The 20,823-nt window shown below is 34.7% G+C and overlaps 1 protein-coding gene across 1 annotated transcript in view; it reads right to left on the minus strand.

Annotated features, from left to right (window-relative positions):
• The window catches only part of ME1 (malic enzyme 1), a 166,084-nt gene that overhangs the window by 21,920 nt on the left and 123,341 nt on the right, over positions 1-20,823 (minus strand). The window contains exons 8-9 of the mRNA XM_054569670.1: positions 13,221-13,318; positions 11,399-11,512 (exon numbers count right to left, since the gene is read on the minus strand). Coding sequence (XP_054425645.1) covers positions 11,399-11,512; positions 13,221-13,318 — 212 coding nt within the window. The remainder of the gene's footprint in view (positions 1-11,398; positions 11,513-13,220; positions 13,319-20,823) is intronic.

A 20,823-nucleotide genomic window follows, 5' to 3' on the forward strand; every position in this document is an offset into this window, starting at 1 on the left:
GGTCAAGTAATTACCAGTCTTCCTGGCTTGCTTTCAGTATTATATTAATGTACTTTAGTATAATGTGTTCTTCTTTAATAATAAAATATTGTAATTAATCTTTACTTTGAAATAGAAAACTGAAACTCCACTGAAAGGATTGTGAGAGAAAAGAACATTTATAAGATTTTCAAGAATATTAACAAAATAGAAATATGAAATGCCAAAATGTTGAAGAGGAAAATATGCTACTGATTTTTTAAAAAAATGCCTGGGCTCACCAAACAATAAGGTTCCACACAGTCCATGGTAAAAGAGCATGTCCCACAGCGTGAAGTGGAAGAATAAGGAGCTCACAGCAAAGTCCTGCTGAAAGCATCTGGGTGGCCCCTGCCTGAGAAAACAGCCAGTTCTTGACCACTGACTGCTGAAACACATATGACAATGAAAGCACTATATCCAAACTACTTCTGGTATATATTGGATTGGCCAAAAAGTCTGTATGGTTTTTTCCATAAAATAAAAGACATACTTTCACTAATAACTTAATTGATTTGGATATTTTGAGTATGGTGACTATCTCCCCCATGGTATAACACTGATTGTTCTCAACTAACATCTTGATTTGATCACTATCAACTTAAACTGGTCTATCCGACTGACCATGAAACATTGTTCCGCAAGAAATCTCCAGCACAAACTTCACAAACCATCTTTGACATGTTATATCAGTCACAGCACCTTCTCCATACACCACACAAATCTTTTTGTGTGTGTTTCAGCTGCGTTTTTACCTTTCTTGAAATAACAAAGCATCATATTCTAAAATGCTGCATATTTTCTTCCATCTTCAATATTAAAATGGCTACACAAAAAGTCACCAAGTTTGATAAGTTTTTTTAAATGCATGCTGATACGACAGTCTGTCACAATACAATCTAACAAAATTGTTTCAAATGAAGTTAAAGATAACAAGTGCTACTAAAGCCATCCTATGACAAAAGCCAAACATTTTGGCCAACCCAACACTTCAAAATAAACATGCACATGACTCCATGAGATGGAAATTATTTTCATTAGATTACCAAGCCAGGAAGTAGCCTCCCCCTGAGGTAATAAAACTAGCATAAAAGACTTAGCCCCGACCAGGGTGGCTCAGTGCATTGGGCATCATTCCACAAAGCAAAAGACTGCTGGTTCAATTCCTGGTCAGGGTACATGCCTGGGTTGTGGGTTCTGTTCCTAGTTGGAGCATGTGCGAGAGTCAACCAATCAGTGTTTCTCTCTCCCATTGATGTTTCTCTCCCTTTCTTTCTCCCTCTCCCCTCCTAAAAAAATTAAAAGTCTTGGAATTTATTTTATTAGCAGCTGAAATAACCAAATTCCACCAGGTAAAATATGCATTGTACTGCTGCTACAAGTAACATCTAAGTAAGAGATGAGAGTCCAGACTGTTTAGATTGAATGTGGACCTACAAATCCATAATGTGAAATTAGTTTAAAGTATGTTGAATAATTGGAAAGTGAGAGGGACATAATCCTCATTTTCCTAATTCAATGATTGACAATATTTTACTGAGTGCAGTGTTTCAGATTACTTAAAATAGCAAATTTAAAAAATTCTAAATGTACCAGTTAACCCTTAAACAACACGGGTTTGAACTGTGTGGGTCACTTATGTGCAATTTTTTTCTCAATAAATATATGTACTTTTCAGTCCATGGTTGGGAGTCCACGGATGCAGAGGGTCAACTGTGTGCATTGTTCTACGGTCATTTTAGATAGCAGAGTTGAGCATCCGTGTATTTTGGTATCTGTGGGGGTCCTGAAACTAATCCCCAGAGGTATCAAGAAATAACAAATTTTGGAGTGAGTCAAAATTTATATGCAGATTTTCAACTGCATGAGTGTCAGCACTCCTAACCGCTGAGTTGTTCAAGGGTCAAGTGCATTTTACGATGTTGTCCTCCTAACTGTTGATTATTGTCAATGTATCATTAGTTTGTAATAAGTTTTGTTGGCCAGGGAGAGGAATAAAAAAAGTAAAAGCAGAATGCATTATAATAAATTTAACAGAAATTAAATTTGTTACTTCTAAAAACTTTCAGTGATATTCAGAGAAGTAAGAAAATCTCTCCATGTATGATATATACAAGTGTTGGAAATAGAATTTGGTACTAAGATTCAGGATATCCTCTGTTCACTTTTGATCTTAGGCAATTCCTTTGATACGTTCATGGATGTTGGTTTCTCCGCCAAGAAAATGGGTTGGATTGGTTATGATGCCAGTGCTGACAAAAATGAGCCAGACCTGTTCTTCACAAAGCTAACCAAGCACTAGACTCACTCATCTTAGGAAAAATAGATCCTTAAGCCCTGTTTCCAGACATTCTCATTCAACTCCAGAATGAAGCCCCACAATCTGTTTATTTAATTCTTTTATATATTAATTTTAGAGAGAGAGAAAAAGAGAGAAATGAGAACGAAACACTGATTTTTGTTATTCACTTATTTATGCATTCATTGGTTGATTCTTTTATGTGCCTTGACCAGGGATTAAACTCTCAACCATGGTATAATCGGAATGACGCTCTAACCTACTGAGATAACCAGCCAGGGACTGTGTTTATTTATTTTTAAGCTTTCCAAGGGATCCAAACAATTAGTCAGTTTTGAGAATCACTGCACTAAAGGATTTATCAAATCTCTACCAGATACATTTTTAAAGGTAGTGATATCCTTTAAAGTATAAAATGATGGGTTCTAAAGAAGGAAAGCTACAGAATAATGTCAAGTGACAATTACAGATTTCTAGTACAGCTCTTGTGGTGACAACCTGAGGTATAATGAAAAATATTTAACGTTGGTTAAATCCCTGTGTTTTTCTGGAATGTGAAGGAAATCATAAAGAAGATAGATCAACATTGTCTGAAAAGAAAAGATGTATTGTGTTTTCATGAGCATCTTGCTTTCTCAATCATAGTAACAGCACTGGCAGTTCCTACCCACCAAGCCAGAACTTGGCCTGAAGACTTGCCTCAGGTGAGAAACAGAACACAGCCTCTCCCCACAGGCCTGATTACTGGCGGTGACTGAGGAATGCTGAGAGAAGACTGAAAGAAGGCCAGGAGTCAGGAAATAGTAACACTAGCATTACTGAAGGGCTTTACTTGCCAAAAAAGAGAAGAATCAAAAAGACAAAATAAAGGTCTCCTAAGTATTTTCTATACCATTTTCAAAGTTGATGTGATGATCTGCTTTAGATTTTAAAAAGTATTGGAATGTGACTGTTTCTGGAACTGGTAATATTAACGCAACTGCCTTTACCTTTGGAATTCCATTTTATGTACTCATGGCTCATTTTTCTCCTTGTTTCAAAATCTAATTTGGAATCTACATTCTTTGTGTCAATCACTTCATTTGGATATAGATACAGATTTATTTTGCCTTCATTCTCTCTTTCCGGTATCCTTAGCGTTTCAGCTCTTCACTATCTTTTGGCAAAGTGCTTGTGGGCACTTATCTCAGGAATCCCAAATTCTATACTCTTTCTTTTTCTTTTTTTTTTTTCTGAGTCTCTAATGACACCAAATACATTTTGGAGAGTTGGAAATTTCTTTTGAATGTTATTATTTCTTTAATCTCCACCCCCCCCTTATTTTGTGCCAATTCTTAGTACAGTAGAAAAGAAGAAACAATATAATGAATTACTACCTTTAGCAAAAGCACATAACATTCTGATAAGGGTGGGGAGGGGAACTGGCAGATTGGCAAGATTTGGGGTTGGCGCTCCATGGCCCAGCGTAGGTATAAAATATTAATTCTAGATTGCCACTGATAAATATGTATTTCCTCCTACACATGCACACCCAGAACTCTTCCATAAGTGCCTTCCTTGAATCCATGCCTGTCTGGACAACTGGCCCCATTTCACTGACCTGTTTTTATTGTCATGTCATTAGTTTATTGGAGCTGAATGTAGCCCAATAGATCCTTGGATCTGTACACAATGTGTGAAACATTCCACTACAGTACTGGCAGTGAAGGTATGTGAGCTTATTAAAGACCTCAGAGCTGTGTTTCATCATCTCGGGACAGATTAAAAAAAGATAAATGATGTGACAAAAGTATTTTCCATGCTAGAGCATAACAAGAGTGCAGAATTGTCATGATTTAAGATAGCAGGTGGTTAACACCAACAATATTTAATTCTCTATTGTTTAAAATCAATATCTGTAATTTTCTGGCTGTCTAAAAGACTCATGTACATAATCTTTTGTCTCTACTTTTTTAAATACATATGTATATATTGATCATAGTTTATATGATATAGAGAAGAGAGAGAAAAATAATCAAGCCAGATACTTTTCACCAAGCTTCAAAGTTTCTTAGGAGTTACAATTTTTTTTTTAAACCACAATGAATGAAATGTATTAACCATCCTTCAATGTGGTGATAGCATCACTGGCTGAAACTCTGATAATATCCCACAGGAAAGAAAAACTTTTCCTATACAGCATGGAATTTCAAGTCCTACACCTAAAAACTAAGCTCTTAGGAAAGAAATGACTGCACTGTCAAAACTACTCCTATAACATATAAAATATCTTAATTCATTATCTCTTTCCACAGACACCAAACATTTAACTATAAAGCAAAAAAAAATTAAATCAAATTAATTCAAAACAGAATTATTTAAAAGAAAACAAAATTAAAATTAAAATTCTACAGTCTTATTCTGAGTAAGATGAAGTCAATCCTTTATGATATTTATTAATACCCTACTTCTTTAGTTTTCTGTCTTAGCATTGATTGGCTCATTAGTCAAAGCAAAAAAGCCTTCACTTACAGAGCACGTTGAGTCTGAACTGGTTTGTTTGATGGCTTCTTGTCCTCTCTGAAAATGCTCCAAATTACCATTGCAAAATGCAAATAGTAGTCATGCTGGCAATCTTTCTTTTTCATCCCTTCTTTACTGTATTTATCCCCTAATATTTATTTTAGAAGGATACCAGCTTGTTTACATTTAATATTAGCTAGCTAACTAGATATTGTTATAAAATACTAGCTTAAGGTATTTAAGTATTACCAGTGACCTTACAATCAATTTCAATCAACCTTATTGACAATGATGAATTATTTAAAATTCATCTAATCTGATGATGATATAACTCCATAAATGTGTTAACCTTACAGTTTATTGATTTATTTAATTAGTTTCAGTTTTATCTCTTTAAAGAGTGGAGTAATTTGACTATAAGAAGTTTTATTTAAAACTTTGTAATATTTTTACATGTTATAAACAATAACATTGCAAGTTGATAAAATTAATAAAATAATTATTACTGGTTTTCAGTAGAGGTTGTAAAAGTATTAAGGATAAAGGATAACAAACAAAAAATCATGTAAATTTGAAAGCAAGATTATACTAATTTACTAGTTATTCTAAGATTTATTAGCTCTTCAACAAAAATCAACATAATTTTGATTTTTTTAAAACATGAAAGAGGGGTTAACCGAAGCTTCATTTATTTCTTTTATATTAAATACTGCACAAGCTATTAAATACATAACAACCTTTAAAATGTAACTTTATTTACCTTGGCAAGCAGAATATGTGCAGTTCTTTATTTTGGCAAGTAAAAGACATGAAGTAAGAGTGACTGATTATGTCTAGCAACAACTTCACAGTTATTCCAAGTATTATAATCCATGAATTTGAATTCTCAGTTCAGTAAGTCTATGTTAAAATTATTTGAGATGCTAAAATATATATATTTTTATGAAGATTTCACATTAAAAAAGTCATTAAAAATCACAAAACCACAATCATAGACTTTCACTTTTCTTGGATTCTTGAGTGCATTTTATGCCTAAATACAACGCAATTCACATAGCTATTTCCATGACTCCAAATATTGGGGCTGATGATCCCCAAATCTCTATCTATCTATCTATCTATCTATCTATCTATCTATCTACCTACCTAGGTATAAAACATTAAGAGCCCAGATACTTAACCTGAGCCTCAGTCTTTTATCCCCAAATGCCAAGGGCACATCATCTGAGATCTTCACAGGCACCTTGAACTTGCTATGTCCAAAACTGATCTCATTATCTTTCCCTTAACCTGGTCCACTCTTTATTCCTTTTATATATTCATGGCTGCATCACTTATCTAGACACCAAAGGATCCTGCTAGATAGACCCCTTCCTCTACTCTATCCTACTCCTCCCTCCATACTGAATTGGTTACCAAGTACGCTAATAACTGTATTTATTAAATATCTACTGAATCAAACTTTTTCACTTACCTTCATAGTCACTGCTTCATTTCAGGCCCCCATTAATTTTTATCAGTATTATTGCAACAGCTTTGTAACGCGTTTCCTTTCTTCAGTTTCACCTGATTTCAATCCACCCTCCACATCCACACCACCATCAGAGTGACCAAAGGCGAACCTCTGCCTAAGTTTCCTCAGTTGCTCATTTTCAGGATTTAGAAGCACCTTTGTCATCTGTCATCTGCTTCCTTTCAAACCTAATCCCTAAATGTCTCTGATGACAAAATATTTTCTTTTTCAAACACAGTTCTTCTGCCTTGAAGGGCATTCATTAATTAAATGATTTATTAACAAAATACTTACAGTATTATCAATTATGTACTAGACACTATGGAGTGCTTTGAAGAGATGAGAGATGAAAAGACAAAAAGGCATGATCCCTAGTTTCAATCAAGTTCTGAAAGTGAACTTGCCACTCTACTTCTCTTGTTGAAGGTACCTGTGGGACTGCAGATGAACTCCTGATTCTTTCTTTCAAACTTAGCTGAAGAGATACCCTGTCTCAGAATCTTCCTCAGGGTTCTTACCAGCCTCTTCAGTGAAGCCGGGAGTGACATCTCTGTGCACCCCTGATGTCAAGGACAGATTTCGGTAACATTTTCATGTAGAACTGTAACACCTGACTTGAGTTTTTCCCTAGGGGGCTGTGAGCCTCCTGAGACGGAGGCCCTTACTGTGTCCCCAAAGTCTAATATAATGCCTGATCCATAGGCAACTTCATTCAGTGTATGTCATTATTTCATGACTACAATATTTATCACATAACCACAGCGTACAACTTTTTAAAGTTATGCTGATTCTTCAAAGCAATAGCAATTTTTAAGCCAAGAAATTTAAAATTTTGTTTTTTCAGATATAAACAATTAAATTGCCATTTTATAAAATTAATGAAATGATTATTATTTGGTTCTCAGAAGATGTAAAAGTGATTTCTATCTTGTTTCACTGCATTACAGATGCTCATATGCTACGAAAGGTATGATATACTTTTTCTTCATTTAAGGTAAAATTTGTCTATATTAATTTCAAAAAACAAACATTTTTCTAACTTTAAAGGAATACAACTACTAAGCAGAATTTAGAATATACAGAAAGAAAATAAAAATAATGCAAGTTTTAAAGTAGTATGTACTCCATGCATTTCCTTCTATGGCTTTTATATGTAACTCAATTTTTAAACAAATCAGTTATACATAAGACGGAGTTTCATTTTCCTCACCTAACATTATATTTTAAAATCTTTAATGTTATTTATAGTTCTCTGAAAACCATTTTAAGCCTGTATGTTATACTTAAATGGCTACTCCAAAATTTGAAGTAAAAAAATCACTATTATAATTAATGTATGATAAAATGTATCACTATTGTAAGCAAAGTTGTGATAACATCCTCATACATAAAACGTTATACACATCTCTATCTCTACAAAACAGATTCTTAGAATGGAAATTATTGGGTCAGAAGCATAAACTTTTTTTGATCCTTATGCAAGGACACTTTTTCATTGCTTTTAAAGAGCGGAAGGGAGAGAGGGAGAAGGAGAGAAAGAGAGAGAGAGAAACATCAATCGATTGCCTCTTGCATGCTCACTGACCATGGATCATATGTGCCTGGACGGGGGATCAATCCCGCTACCTTTCAGTTACAGGGCAGTGCTCTAACCAACTGAACCACCTTGGCCAGGGCAGAAGCATAAACTTTTTAAAATTATATTTTATTGTTATGTTTTTACAGTTGTCCCAAAGTTTCTCCCTTTGCTCCCCTCCACCCAGCAACCCCACTCCTTTTGGTGATCCACCCCACCTTGTTCATGTCCATGAGTCATGCATATAAGTTCTTTGGCTTCTCCATTTCCTATACTTGCTCTTAACAACCACCTACCCATTCTGCAACTACAAATTTGCACTTCTTAATCCCTTCACCATTTCCCCCATTCCCCAGATCCCCCCCAACTCACCACTACCCCAATGTTCTCCGTATTTATGACTCTGTTCCTGCTCTGTCTATTTGCATAATTTGTTTTTTGGGTATAATTGTCGATAGATAAGTAATTATTGCTATTTTATTGTTCATAGTTCTGAAATTTAAAAAAATAGGCCCCATTAACATTTCATATAATAATGGTTTGGTGATGAAAAAACTTTAAGTTTTTCTTGTCTGGGAAGCTCTTTATCTGTGCTTCGATTCTAAATGATAGCTTTGCTGGGTAGAGCAATATTGGCTGTAGGTCCCTGCTTTTCTTGACTTTCAATATCTCTTGCCGACCCCTCCTAGCCTGCCAAGTTTCCTTTGAGAAATCAGCTGACAGTCTTATGGGAGCTCCCATGTAGGTGACTGCTTTTATCTTGCTGCTTTTAGGACTCTCTCTTTATCTTTAACCTTTGGCCATTTAATTATGATGAGCCTTGGAGTGGGGCTCTTTGCATCCATCTTGTATGAGACTCTGTGCTTCCTAGACTTGCATGTCTATTTCCTTCACCAAATTATGGAAGCTTTCTTCCATTATTTTTTCAAATAGATTTTCCATTTTTTGCTCTTTCTCTTCTCTTTCTGGTGCCCCTATGATGTGAATGTTGGACCTCTTGAAGCCGTCCCCAAGGCTGCTTAGACTATACTCAGTTTTTTGGATCTGTCTTTCTTCTTGTTGTTCTGATTGGTTGTTTTCTGCTTCCTTATATCCCAAATCACTGATTTGATTCTTGGCTTCATCCACTCTACTGTTGTTTCCCTGTAAATTGTTCTTTATTTCATTTAGTGTATCCTTCATTTCTGACTGGATCTTTTTTATCCTGTTGAGATCTTCACTAAGATACTTGAGCAACCTTATAACCAGCGTTTTGAACTCAGCATCTGATAGATTGCTTATCTTTATTTCATTTAGTTCTTTTTCAGAAGTTTTGATCTGTTCTTTCTTTAGGGCCATGTTTCTTTGTTTCCTCATTTGGCACCTTCCCTGTGTTTGTTTCTATGTATTAGGTAGAGCTGCTATGACTACCTGTCTTGGTAGTGTGGTCTAATGTAGTAGGTGTCCTATAGGGTCCTGTGGCACAGCCTCCCCTATCATCTAAGCTGGGTACTCGAGGTGAGCCCTTCATGTGGGCTGAGTACACCCTCCTCTTGTGGTTGAGCCTTGATTGACGTTGGTAGATCAATGGGAGGGATTTACCCAGGCCAGTCAGCTGCAAGGACTAGCTGTGACCACTTACCACCAATGTCTCTGCAGGGGCATGGTTGTGGTGCTCTAATGTGGTCTGTAGCTGTCTACTAGGTAAGCGGGCCATGAGGTTTCCTGGATGGTGCAGGCCAATATCAGTCACCACCTGTATTCTGCCTGGGGCCACCCTGCCTGAGCTATAAAACAATCTGAGATGGCTGCTACTTGTGCTGGGCTTGGAAGTTCCCAGGGGAAGCCAAGCTGTGAACCTACCCTGGCTGCTGCTAGTGCTGGACCTGAGGCCACTTAGCAAGAGGTATGGGGGCTGGGAGCTCATAGAGGCTGGCTGTTGCTTGTTTGAGAGGATTTTAGGAAGTAGTTAAGCATGAGCCAAGACCAGCCATTCATATCGAAAAGTCACAATTAACAGTTTGTGTGGGGCCATAAGTCAGGTGGAATGGAGCTTAAAGGGATCTTGAGGGCATAGAAAACATTGTTAGCCAGGCTGATGGAGTCTCAGATATGGACCTGCCTGCCAACTCTATGGCTCTGTTGGAAAAGGTTCAGAAAAGAAACATTGGTCTCTGCCTACCTTTGTGTCTGGGAGAAAGCTGTCCCCCAGATCTCACTCTGATGCCATACACTTCAGTTCCTCCCTTTATGCTACTGGTGCCTTTTGAGCTGTTATCCTGGTGCTGAAGTTAGAAGGAGTAAGTCTGAGTAAGTCTGGGTGTGGGTTTTTTAAGAGGAAATGCTAGAAACTCTAGAAATTTCTTCCACTGACTCAATTCCCATTGGTTTTTGCAGGCAGAAGTTATGGGGACTTATCTTTCTGGCACTGGAAGCCTGGGCTGAGGGGCCTGGCACAGGGCTGAGACACCTCGGTCCCAAGATATCCCTCCCGAATTTTTATCCACCACATGTGGATGTGGGACTTACTTGTTCTGTGTCTCTGCCCCTCCTACCAGTCTGGATGGATGTGGTTTCTTTAATTCCATAGTTGTCAGACTTCTATTCACTCTGATATCTGACAATTCTGAGTGATGGCTGTTCTACAGTTTAGTTTTCATTTTGATGTAGTTGTGTGAGGAGGTGAGCCATGTTTACCTATGCCGCCATCTTGACCAGAAGTCACCCAGAAGCATAAACTTTTAAAGGCTCATCATACAAAAAAACAGTTTTCCAGAAAGTTTGTACACATTCACATTTGTTTAAACATTACTGAAGACATTACTTATGTTTATTTTAAAATTCATCTTAATGTGGAATGGGGATTTACATGTATTTTTTTCCTGAAGTTCAAGGAAGTATGATCAATATACAGAGACGGTAGAAGTAATAGCAATGCTTTACAACTGTGTAGCAAAATGGTTACTTATTTAGTGCTCACAGTAACACTGTGAAATGGTACTATTATCTCTATTAAAGCTGGAGAATCTGAACCTCAAGTCGGTTAATGTTGAAACAGAACCTTTAATAAATCCTTCCTCAGGAATTCCCATTCAAACATGCAAGAATTTGGCTGAGAGAAAGTAGCAGGTAAAAGAGTATTTATTTTTTTTTCTCCATTCTTTCTATCTAGTATGCAATTAGACAGATAGCCCTTAATAAAAGAACTATACCTAGGTGTTTCATCTGTATCAGTATCAAATTGCCTCACTTGGAAACTAACCTAATTCAGATGGACTAACTGGTGCAGCCTATTCACATCACCTCACAGACAAAGCCTATAGTTGAGCCATATTTTTCTTCTTTATTCAGAAGAGTATTAGCATTACTGTACAACACGGTCATTCATAGATAATGGCTACTCTTTTAACAGAGCGTTGGGCATGGGATAGGTGGATATCATAGTAGTCTTTGGCATCATCATCCAGAATGGCATATTGATTTTATTCTAGTTAAAATGACAAATTCTTACCTTAACTATCAATCCTTTTGAGTCAACCATCCATATCTTTTTTATGGCTTTCTCCTTTGATAAACCTTCTTTTTCCATGGCCATAACAATCAGGTGTGCAATCCCTAAGGCAGCCTGAGAAAATGTTATAAAAACAAAATTTTTTAAAGTCGTTCCACATAACATCCTAATAAGTTACATTTCACTCTGTTTTGTCTTTTTTAATAAGGAAGTACAAAATGGCCCAGTTTAATGATCTAAAGAGCTATTCATTTATACTGGGAGCAAAGTATTTTTGTGCCAAATGGTTTAAGCTACACGACAATTATTTACTCTTCTTATCACAACAGAACCACTATTGTGTGGCTTCCTATTGAGCCACAAATAAAACCGTAATATCCTTGACTGTCAGTATCTTTAATTCCATTAATAGAGTTATGATTTGCTCTAGCAAGAAAATATTGAATTTAAAATAATGAACTGGTCAATCTTGTTCACTGGACTGTGTATTGTTTATTGTTGGGTTCAAGGTCCTCTAATTGAATTAGAAGAAGAAGCCTGGTGTTTGGATGAGAACTTGACCAATTAGGTAATAAAATGAAACACATAAAATCTGTCTTCCCAAGCATCTATTTACTTTCTTAATTTGGAAAAATAAAGGACTGTGAAATTTCTTGCAAGACTGAAGGAATGAACTTCCTTAGTATTTGATATATTTAGTCATAATCTATGAAATTTCACCAGGGACAAAAGAATGACAGTTTTGAATTATCCAACCATAAACACTTCGGTCCTACTGAGTATGAAGAATGGCCTGTGCCATTCCACAAAATCCTTTGGAAATTCAAAGACATTTACTAAAATTAAGAACAGCATGTAACAATCCACATAATTTTTTTTAAAAAACGCTAATTTTACTGAAGTATTACTTAGCCTCGATTTTTATTTAAATGTGAAATGAATTTGTGATTTACATTCTGATTACTTTCACATCTGTATCTTGGCATTCAAGTTCTAGGTTTGTGTACTTTAAGAACAAGTAAAAGCAAACCCAATATACAGTTTCTACCAGTGTTATATATTTATTCATAATCATTTAAAATTTGTAAATATAAAACTTCTTAACATATATATAGCCCCAGAGTATTTCTCCATTTATTACATTCTAAAATTCTAAACAGATTTTGGCAGTTTTCTCAAAGAAGCTCAACTGACATTTTAATTTCTACTTTGGGGGGTGAATTATTAATATTGGAATCTAGTTTTCTTTCAAATGAGTAACTTGTAGAAAAATAAAACAGCATAATTCTGTCTTGCTGCCATCTCCTTCCAACCATATAAAATGTTATGGTTCTTTTGTGTGTGAACAGTTGTAATGAACACTGTCTCTAATTCAAAGTATTTTTTTCCTATAAACTTGAATATAATTATATATGTAAATACTAAACTGTGAGTCAAATAAAGAGAACTTTGTGACACTGGACATTATAAAAGTTAGCATCAGCTATCATGGCTTACATAGTTCTTAAAGGCTTTTATATATAAGCATACATTGGAAACTTTTTGTTATTGCATGGCACCTTAAATATACATAATAAAAACCTATGGCAACATCTATAATCTTACCAATTTAAAACTGTGAAAAATATCTCTACACCTATAAAGTCTCCTATGAAAAATTAATATGCCTCAATTGCTTAATTTGTGAATCTTTCAATAAAATCTATATTTACAATATACTAAAAATTTGAACAAATACCTCAAACTTCAAGTTAATGAATAATCAAAATGGATTCTATGTTCATTAGTTTAGGAGGACATAAATATTATAGAAGGCAGGTACCTCTCCAGCTCCTTGGAATAGTATTGTTTGATCAGATAGTTTGTTCTTGGTTATTCGAAGAGCTGCAAGGACACCTGCGACTGCAACAGATGCTGTTCCTAAAAGAAGTAATAAATGCCCTTGAGTAATCCTCAAACAGATCCTGCCAATTTCTAAGCCTCAAATCTTTACTGACATCTTGAAATCATTAAATAACAGGTTAGCTGGTACAAAAAAGGAAGCTGTGGCTGTCTGATCCCATCCTTGCATGTGAGGTGAAATTCTCAGGCTATTGAAATTGATATTTTAATATACACTTGAAACTTTCCAAAAAGAAGATTCCGTGACTTAACTTGGTGATGCAATTAGTAAGAGCATGGATTGTGATGTGGAATCCAGCTTAACCTGTTTATTAGCTGACTTACTTTAAAGTTTTATCTTGTACATCAGCTTCCTTATCTGTAAAATAGTTGTACTAAATGAGATAAGAGTACTAACTGCTATCAGATTCTTCTACGTAATTATTCTTGGGGCTCTGAAATACATTACTGATCCTCTCTACACAAAGTAGGCACACAGTATGTGCTTGTTGATAATAGTGTTGTTGGTAATGATGATTTTGATAATTTGGAATATAATGTTTTATCTTTCAATTTAAAAAATTAACAGTTAATAGCAATTTAAAAATCTGATGTTCTGGCATTCTTTAATTGGCTTCTTACCTATGGTAAACATTGGTGGATCCCAAAGTTGCTGGACAAAATTAATGTAAAATTTACTTAGGATAAAAACTGAGTTTTCCTCCAGATCTTGAAACTTCACCAGTTCTAATTTTATTACTTTGCCATATAAGCTTTCAGAGATCACAGAGCAGTTCTTTTGCTTTGAACATAATTACACAGCTCAACTTTTTTATGGTCCATGTCTGAAATAAAATCTTGCAGCTTCTTGCAGTACTTTCCAGCTGTGTCTACATTTTTCTCTTCTAAAGTAACATTCTACCTATAATGATTCCTAGATCACTCAGCTGGGTAATAAAGCCTAGTTAAACTTTAAACACACTAATTTAGTTAAGCAACAACAATAACATAGATTAGAATAGGTCTGATGAATGACACAGTGGTGAAATGTTATGTAAGCCAAGCACCAAAAATAGTATACTTGCTCTTTTCAATCTTTTGGTTATTTGTTTCTTTCTTATAGAATTGTATAGTTATAGATAAGCTCACAATAAATTTTAATTATAATTAATGAAGACCTGTATGTTTGCATTTTTTTTAAATTTTGGAACAAAATAAAATGCTTGCAATTTTGAGTCACCATTGCAGTAAATTATGAACTACAGTAAGTCATACTTTATGCAAAAGCCACTCTTCTATGGATTATTTAAAACAAAAAGTCTGTTTAAATATATGGCTGATCTATGTAGGAAAGATCCTGTGGCAGTATTAGTATGGTATTTGTCTCATACATCTATAAATATTCACTAGAATTATTAAATACATGAAAAATAAAATTCTAATTAGAGAATTATAGGTATCTACTCACTAATAAGTACTTATTTATTAATAGTACCTCAAGCTATCTCTATTTCAGGTTTTTTTTTATGTAAGTTAGCCAGAAGTGTGGATTTCAGGGACTGTAAGTTCCCTTCCAACTCTGAGATTCTACTAGCACCACAAGATTTAAACAGCTGAAGAGTCAAAGTTGGGGTATCATCAGCAAACTCTTTATTTATATTATTGTTTTTATTTTAAATAACTGTGCATACGAGGATAGACAATAAAATATTCTGAAAGTTTTTATCTATAGGTGGTGAACTGTCTTTTATCATTATACTAGATCATTCGGTATTATAACTCAAAATGTTTTAAATTCACACATATCCCAATTAAGGCAAAATAAGCCTCCGTCCACACTGAATATCAGAGCCTTATATTTAAATGTATATTCTATGATATTTTCTGAGGACATAATGAAACACCTAAACTTATCTTCATAGAATTAAAGAATAAAGTCAGAAAGACATTTTTAGCATTACCAAAAAGATACTTAAACATGATTCTTGTACATGCCTGGTCTGACCTCCTGGTATAACCTTGATTTAAATTTCATTGTAGTCAAGGAGTAAATGTGGCAAGTTGGTATTTCATAATAATGTGAGTATTCAAAATAAATTATTCCAAAATAACTTTTGTTTTGAGACTGACAACTAAACTTTTAGTCAATCAGAGAAAAAGGACCTAATGTTTATCTTTGTACTATCATTGTGTTTTAAAGAATACTCAGTGCTTAACATTGGTAGTAAGCTACTAAAGAGATTCAGTCTTCTTAAAATTTTAGAAACTTCTATTTGTATTTGTGCATAATACAACTTTAACATTAAAATGAATCACCAGTTATGCTGTTTTTACCATGGTTATTAAATGTCAGCCCCATCTTTATCAAAGAATGGTCCCTACTAACACAATAATGTATTAATTTGATTAATAAATTATTAATATAACTATATGTAACTAATAAGGAGACTGACATGTAATCTAATAATTGTAACCCTCATGTGCTACTAAATAAATAGAATGGGTAAAGGACAAGGACTAGAAGCAGAGGAAGGAGGAGTAAATTGGTGAAGGCAGAGGCCAAGGCATTTGGAGTACATACTGCCTGGGCACAGTATTGAAGGATTAATGTGAGCGGTCCAGGACCTCAGGCAGCAGGATATGTTGTCCTCTACAGGAAAAGCATGTGCAAAGACATGGAGGCAGGACTGAGTGTTAAAAATGAGAGACTGAATACAATATAGTCTTCTTCCTTCCTAACAAACTCTACTAAAACAAAGAGATTTTTTTTAAATCAAGGAGACCAGGAGAAGAGAATAATAATAACATTTTAGAAGCCAAAAGGCAGATGGGCAAATGGCAACTGACTTAGTAGACTTGAAGAGCTGAATTCTTGGCCAGTCATGGGGAGTTCTAAGAAGCAACCAGATTGATAGAGCAAAAAGTCTCAAAAGGCCTAGTTATAGGAAGCAAGTACTTCTGAAAGTGGGGTGAAGAAGAGGCTAGTAACAGAAGGTTAGTCAAAAACCTGTTAAGTAGTCAGACTCCAGATTTACTTCCCTCTCCTTCCAGCAGACTGTTGATACTCCCATGCAATGAGTCTAGAAAAAAACTCAAAGCGTATTTTCTAGAGAGGGTCTCTGGACTACAACACACCAGGCATAACTGTAAGACACCAGGAACAATTGTGTGCAAGGATGCCATACTTGTAAACAAGAAGATTAAATGGAAGTTTACATACAATATGGAGACCCCCATTCTTCTCCTACTTGACTCAAAGAACAATGACGGAAGGCTAATACTAACAGAAAGCTAATATCAGAAAAGAAACTGGAAAAATCTTTCCTGTGGAATCTGAGCAGTGTTAAGAGAAAAGAACAGAACTGACAAGGAGGATTCTGCAAGGAAATGGCTCAACCAAGTCACCTTATGGTAAAGTTCTAAAATACAAGCTCCATTTGCATACTAAGCCTCCCAAAATGTAAAACGAGAGGGAACACAGAAAATAGTGAAACTGTAAGTATTGCAGTGTTGCTGAAGCTTCATCACAGCTTATTAGAATGCAAAGTGATATGCAGCTAGGGAAGTGTCAGGATGAGATCATAGAGTGTCTTCTACTACATATTCATAGTAACTATACATATTTATATAACTATATATTATTATAATTTATTAGAGGTATTAAATTGTTGCTGAAAGATTCTAAATTCAGAGGGCAGCAAGAGGAATTGATTTGAGAGTTATGAGGCTGGTGGTATGTAGACGAATTAGGTAACTAAAATCTTTGACATATATTCTTATAATTTTCTATACCTAATATATGCAAATTCCAGAGAATTTTAATTTATAAAAAAAACCTCAAGCCTACTTTAATATATTTTCATCACTTAAAACTATGACTATATCACTATTTTAAAATATTTTAAATATTTTAAAATATTTTGTATAATGTTCCATAATATAAATATATGATTTATCCAAATCTTTATTTCTGGATATTTAGATTATTCTGATTTTTGGTGTCAAAAATAAGATTAGAATAAATATGGTTATCTGAGCAGACATTTTTCTGAAGAAGATATACTAATGGTCAACATGCACATAAAAAGGCACTCCACATCACGAATCAGGGAAACGCAAATACAAACCACAATGAAGTATCACCTCACACTATTCATACGGCTGCTATCAAGAGATAACGCGTGTTGGCATGGACGTGGAGGAAAGGGAACGCTTCTGCATTGTTGGTGCACTTTAAATTGGGGGAGCGACTATGGAAAATGATAGGAAGATTCCTTGAAAAATTTTAAAAAGAACAATCCTACTATCTAGCAATTCTATTTCTGAATATTTATCTGAAGAAAGTGAAATCACAGTCTCAGAAAAAAATACCTGCCACCCCCATGTTCACTGCAGCATTATTTAATATAGCCAGGATATGGACACAACATAAGTGTCCACTGGTGGAGGAATGGATAAAGAAAATACGTTATGTGACAATGAAATATTATTCAGCCATAGAAAAGAAAGAAATCCTACCATTTGTGACAACAGAGATAAACCTTGAGCATTATGCTAAGTGAAACATATCAGACAAATGTAAATACTGTATGATCTCACTTATATGTTGGATCTAAAACAAAAACCCAAACTCATGGACACAGAGAGCAGTTTGGTAGTTGCCAGAGACTGGGGGTAGGGGGTGGGCTAAGTGGGTGAAGCGGGTCAAAATATGCAAACTTCCAGTTTTAAGACAAATAAGTCCTGGGATGTAGTACAACATTGTGACTATAGGTAACAGTACTGTATTTGAAAGTTGTAAAGACAGCAAATCTTAAAGAAAAAATTGTAATTATATGTAGGGATAGATGTTAACTAAATTTACTGTGGTAATTATTTTGCAATATACACATATATCGAATCATTATGTTGTACAACTAAAACCAATACAATGTTCCATGTTAATTATATCTGTTTTAAAAATGAAACATATATTTAAAATAAATAAATATCATTGTACATTTGTTTTGTACATCTTTACCTGCTTACGATAAATTGCTAAAAACAGAATTACTGGATAAAGGATATGAATGTTTTCAAGGTTTTTGACACAAATTGCTTCTCCAGGCATTCTAGTAATTTATATTTCTATCTTCAATATATGAGGGTGTTCATGTCCTTAAAAACATCATTATAATAAAAAATCTTTGCCAGCTTGACAGAGAATACCAGTTTCTGCTGTTTCATACGCCTTCTAAAACTTAGTGGTGTGGTTAAATTTTAAAACATGTTTTCTAGCCAACGATATTCATTCTTTTGTAAAATGTTTGATCATGTCTGATTTTGATCTCTTCAATTATCAAAGCATTTTGTATAAGATTAGTATACACTTACCTTATTTTTAAAAAAATTTAACAATCAAACTAGGAGCCAAAGAGGCTATTAAAAGGAAAAATAAACCCTCTTTTTGTAGCTGACTTTAAATGATCAGAGGTGAGACCTTCTCTTTTGGTGAATTTGCTAAAGTTTGATGATCTCCACATGATATAATTAAATGTCCAATTTCTTAACAGAGTTTACTCATACTTTTCAGTGAAAAATAATTTATAACTAGAATGCATTAAGGTCTAAATAAATTTTGATCAAAATCTCTATCATTTAATATTCGAGGAGAATTTTAAGTATTTTTTTAAATCAAATTATTTTCATAAAATATCTTTAAATAACACCTCTGTTAAAAAAAAAAGAAAAAGAAGAAAATTTCCCCAAAGGTCCAGTGTAAAAACGTTTATTTACATGGTAAAGCTGTAATAGTTACATAATTATTTTTGTTGGCACTGGAAGGCAATTTCTATGCCCACAGTGGGGAAACTATTACACTTGTGGGCAAAATGGTAAAAACATAAGGTTAAAAAGGTAAAATGGAAACATATGGGGAAAATGTGTCACTAATGACACTATTTTGGGTATGGAGAAATGCACAAAATGGTTTGGTCATTTCTAGTCAGAAACCTAATAACTTGCCAAAGTTTTCTTTCATCAAAGATTAGATTCATTTTTCTCAAATCGTTCTTTTTGTTGGCTAAGGCAATAATGCTCTAAAACTCCTATGTGAAAATAGACTATATGTGTACAGATAATACTTTACAGCAGATTAGTGGGGATGAAAAACCAGTTATTGAATGCTTCCACTGGTGACCTGCGGGAGGGATTGCTCTGCTGTGGGTTCTCAGGGAAACTCCACGTGCTCTTAGCCTTGGCTTGGCACCTGCCTCCGATCACCTGGCTCCTGACTTGAATTCTAATGCAGCCTGGGCCTTGATCTCTAAATTCTCCGCCCTAGTTGATAGGAATTCTTACCCTAATTCCTAATTGTTAATTTTGTTTGATGGTTGGGATTTAGCATTCTTTTTCTTTGACGCCTATTAATTCTGCATAATGATTCGAAATTATGTAATACTGGTCTTTCATTTGTATATGAACATTTCTGTGAGACACACAAATTCAAAAGATAGAATATTTTAAAAAGGACAGCATAGGTTTGTTCAACAGTTAACTTTAGAGACCACTGCAAAGTGAATTGCTATGTAACTGTGAGACATTGATCTACATAGCTTATGTTTGTAGCATCTAAGACACTTCTTATACACGTACATTGTATCAAGTTAGGGTTATTGCACATTAAAATTAGACGGTTTGTGATGTCCTCCAAATATTTATCTCTTATGAATAAATACTCAAAAAGAAGTTTAATACAAAAAAGAAGGAAACAAAGCTCAAATTATGCAGGATCTCTGTCATAAAAATGGCACTAATGTAACAATGTAATTAATATCACAAAGAATTTGAGGAGATTTGACCAATTACTTTGGTGTGCCTCAAAGGTATAAAGAGACTCATTGTGTGTGTTTGTTTGTTTGTTTATTTCCTCACCCAAGGACAATTTCCCATTGCTTTTTTTTTTCACAGACCAGAAAGAGAGAGAAGCATTGACGTGAGAGAGAAACACGGATCCATTGCCTTCTTTTACATGCCCCAACTAAGGGACTATAACCCACAAGCTATGTGTGTGCCCTGACAGGGAATCGAATCTGTGAACTTCCAGTCTATAGGATGACACTCCAACCAACTGAGCCACAGCAGCCAGGGCTAGACTCATTGTTTTTAAACACATTACATTTGCATAGCTATGCCGTACTAAAGAACTTTAGCATAGTGAATTTTTTATTTTTTTAAGTTTGTACTATAACTATTTTTTATTACAGTTTCCATTCAAATTATATTTATAAAGTACAGTTTAGTTGTTAGGGTATTTTCAGAAATAATTATTTTGTCCTTGATATAAATTCTGTAAGAGAAACACCATCCCCATTTTACATTTAAACTTTTCTTTGACTACCTTATTTCCAATGGCATTCGTTTTATTCTACTTTGGCTACCTTCCTGTTCAGTTTCACCTGGATGCTTACCATCACTCATAACAAATCCTTCTTGGAAGTACTACATTAGAATGCCTCACTCATGGTCTATAATCTCCTACCTTTCCAGTTCTTTATTCAGTTGCC

The sequence above is a fragment of the Pteronotus mesoamericanus genome, unplaced genomic scaffold (genome assembly GCF_021234165.1).
Source record: "Pteronotus mesoamericanus isolate MK-2021 breed Mesoamerican mustached bat unplaced genomic scaffold, CSHL_Meso_final contig_20, whole genome shotgun sequence".
Lineage (NCBI taxonomy): Eukaryota > Metazoa > Chordata > Mammalia > Chiroptera > Mormoopidae > Pteronotus > Pteronotus mesoamericanus.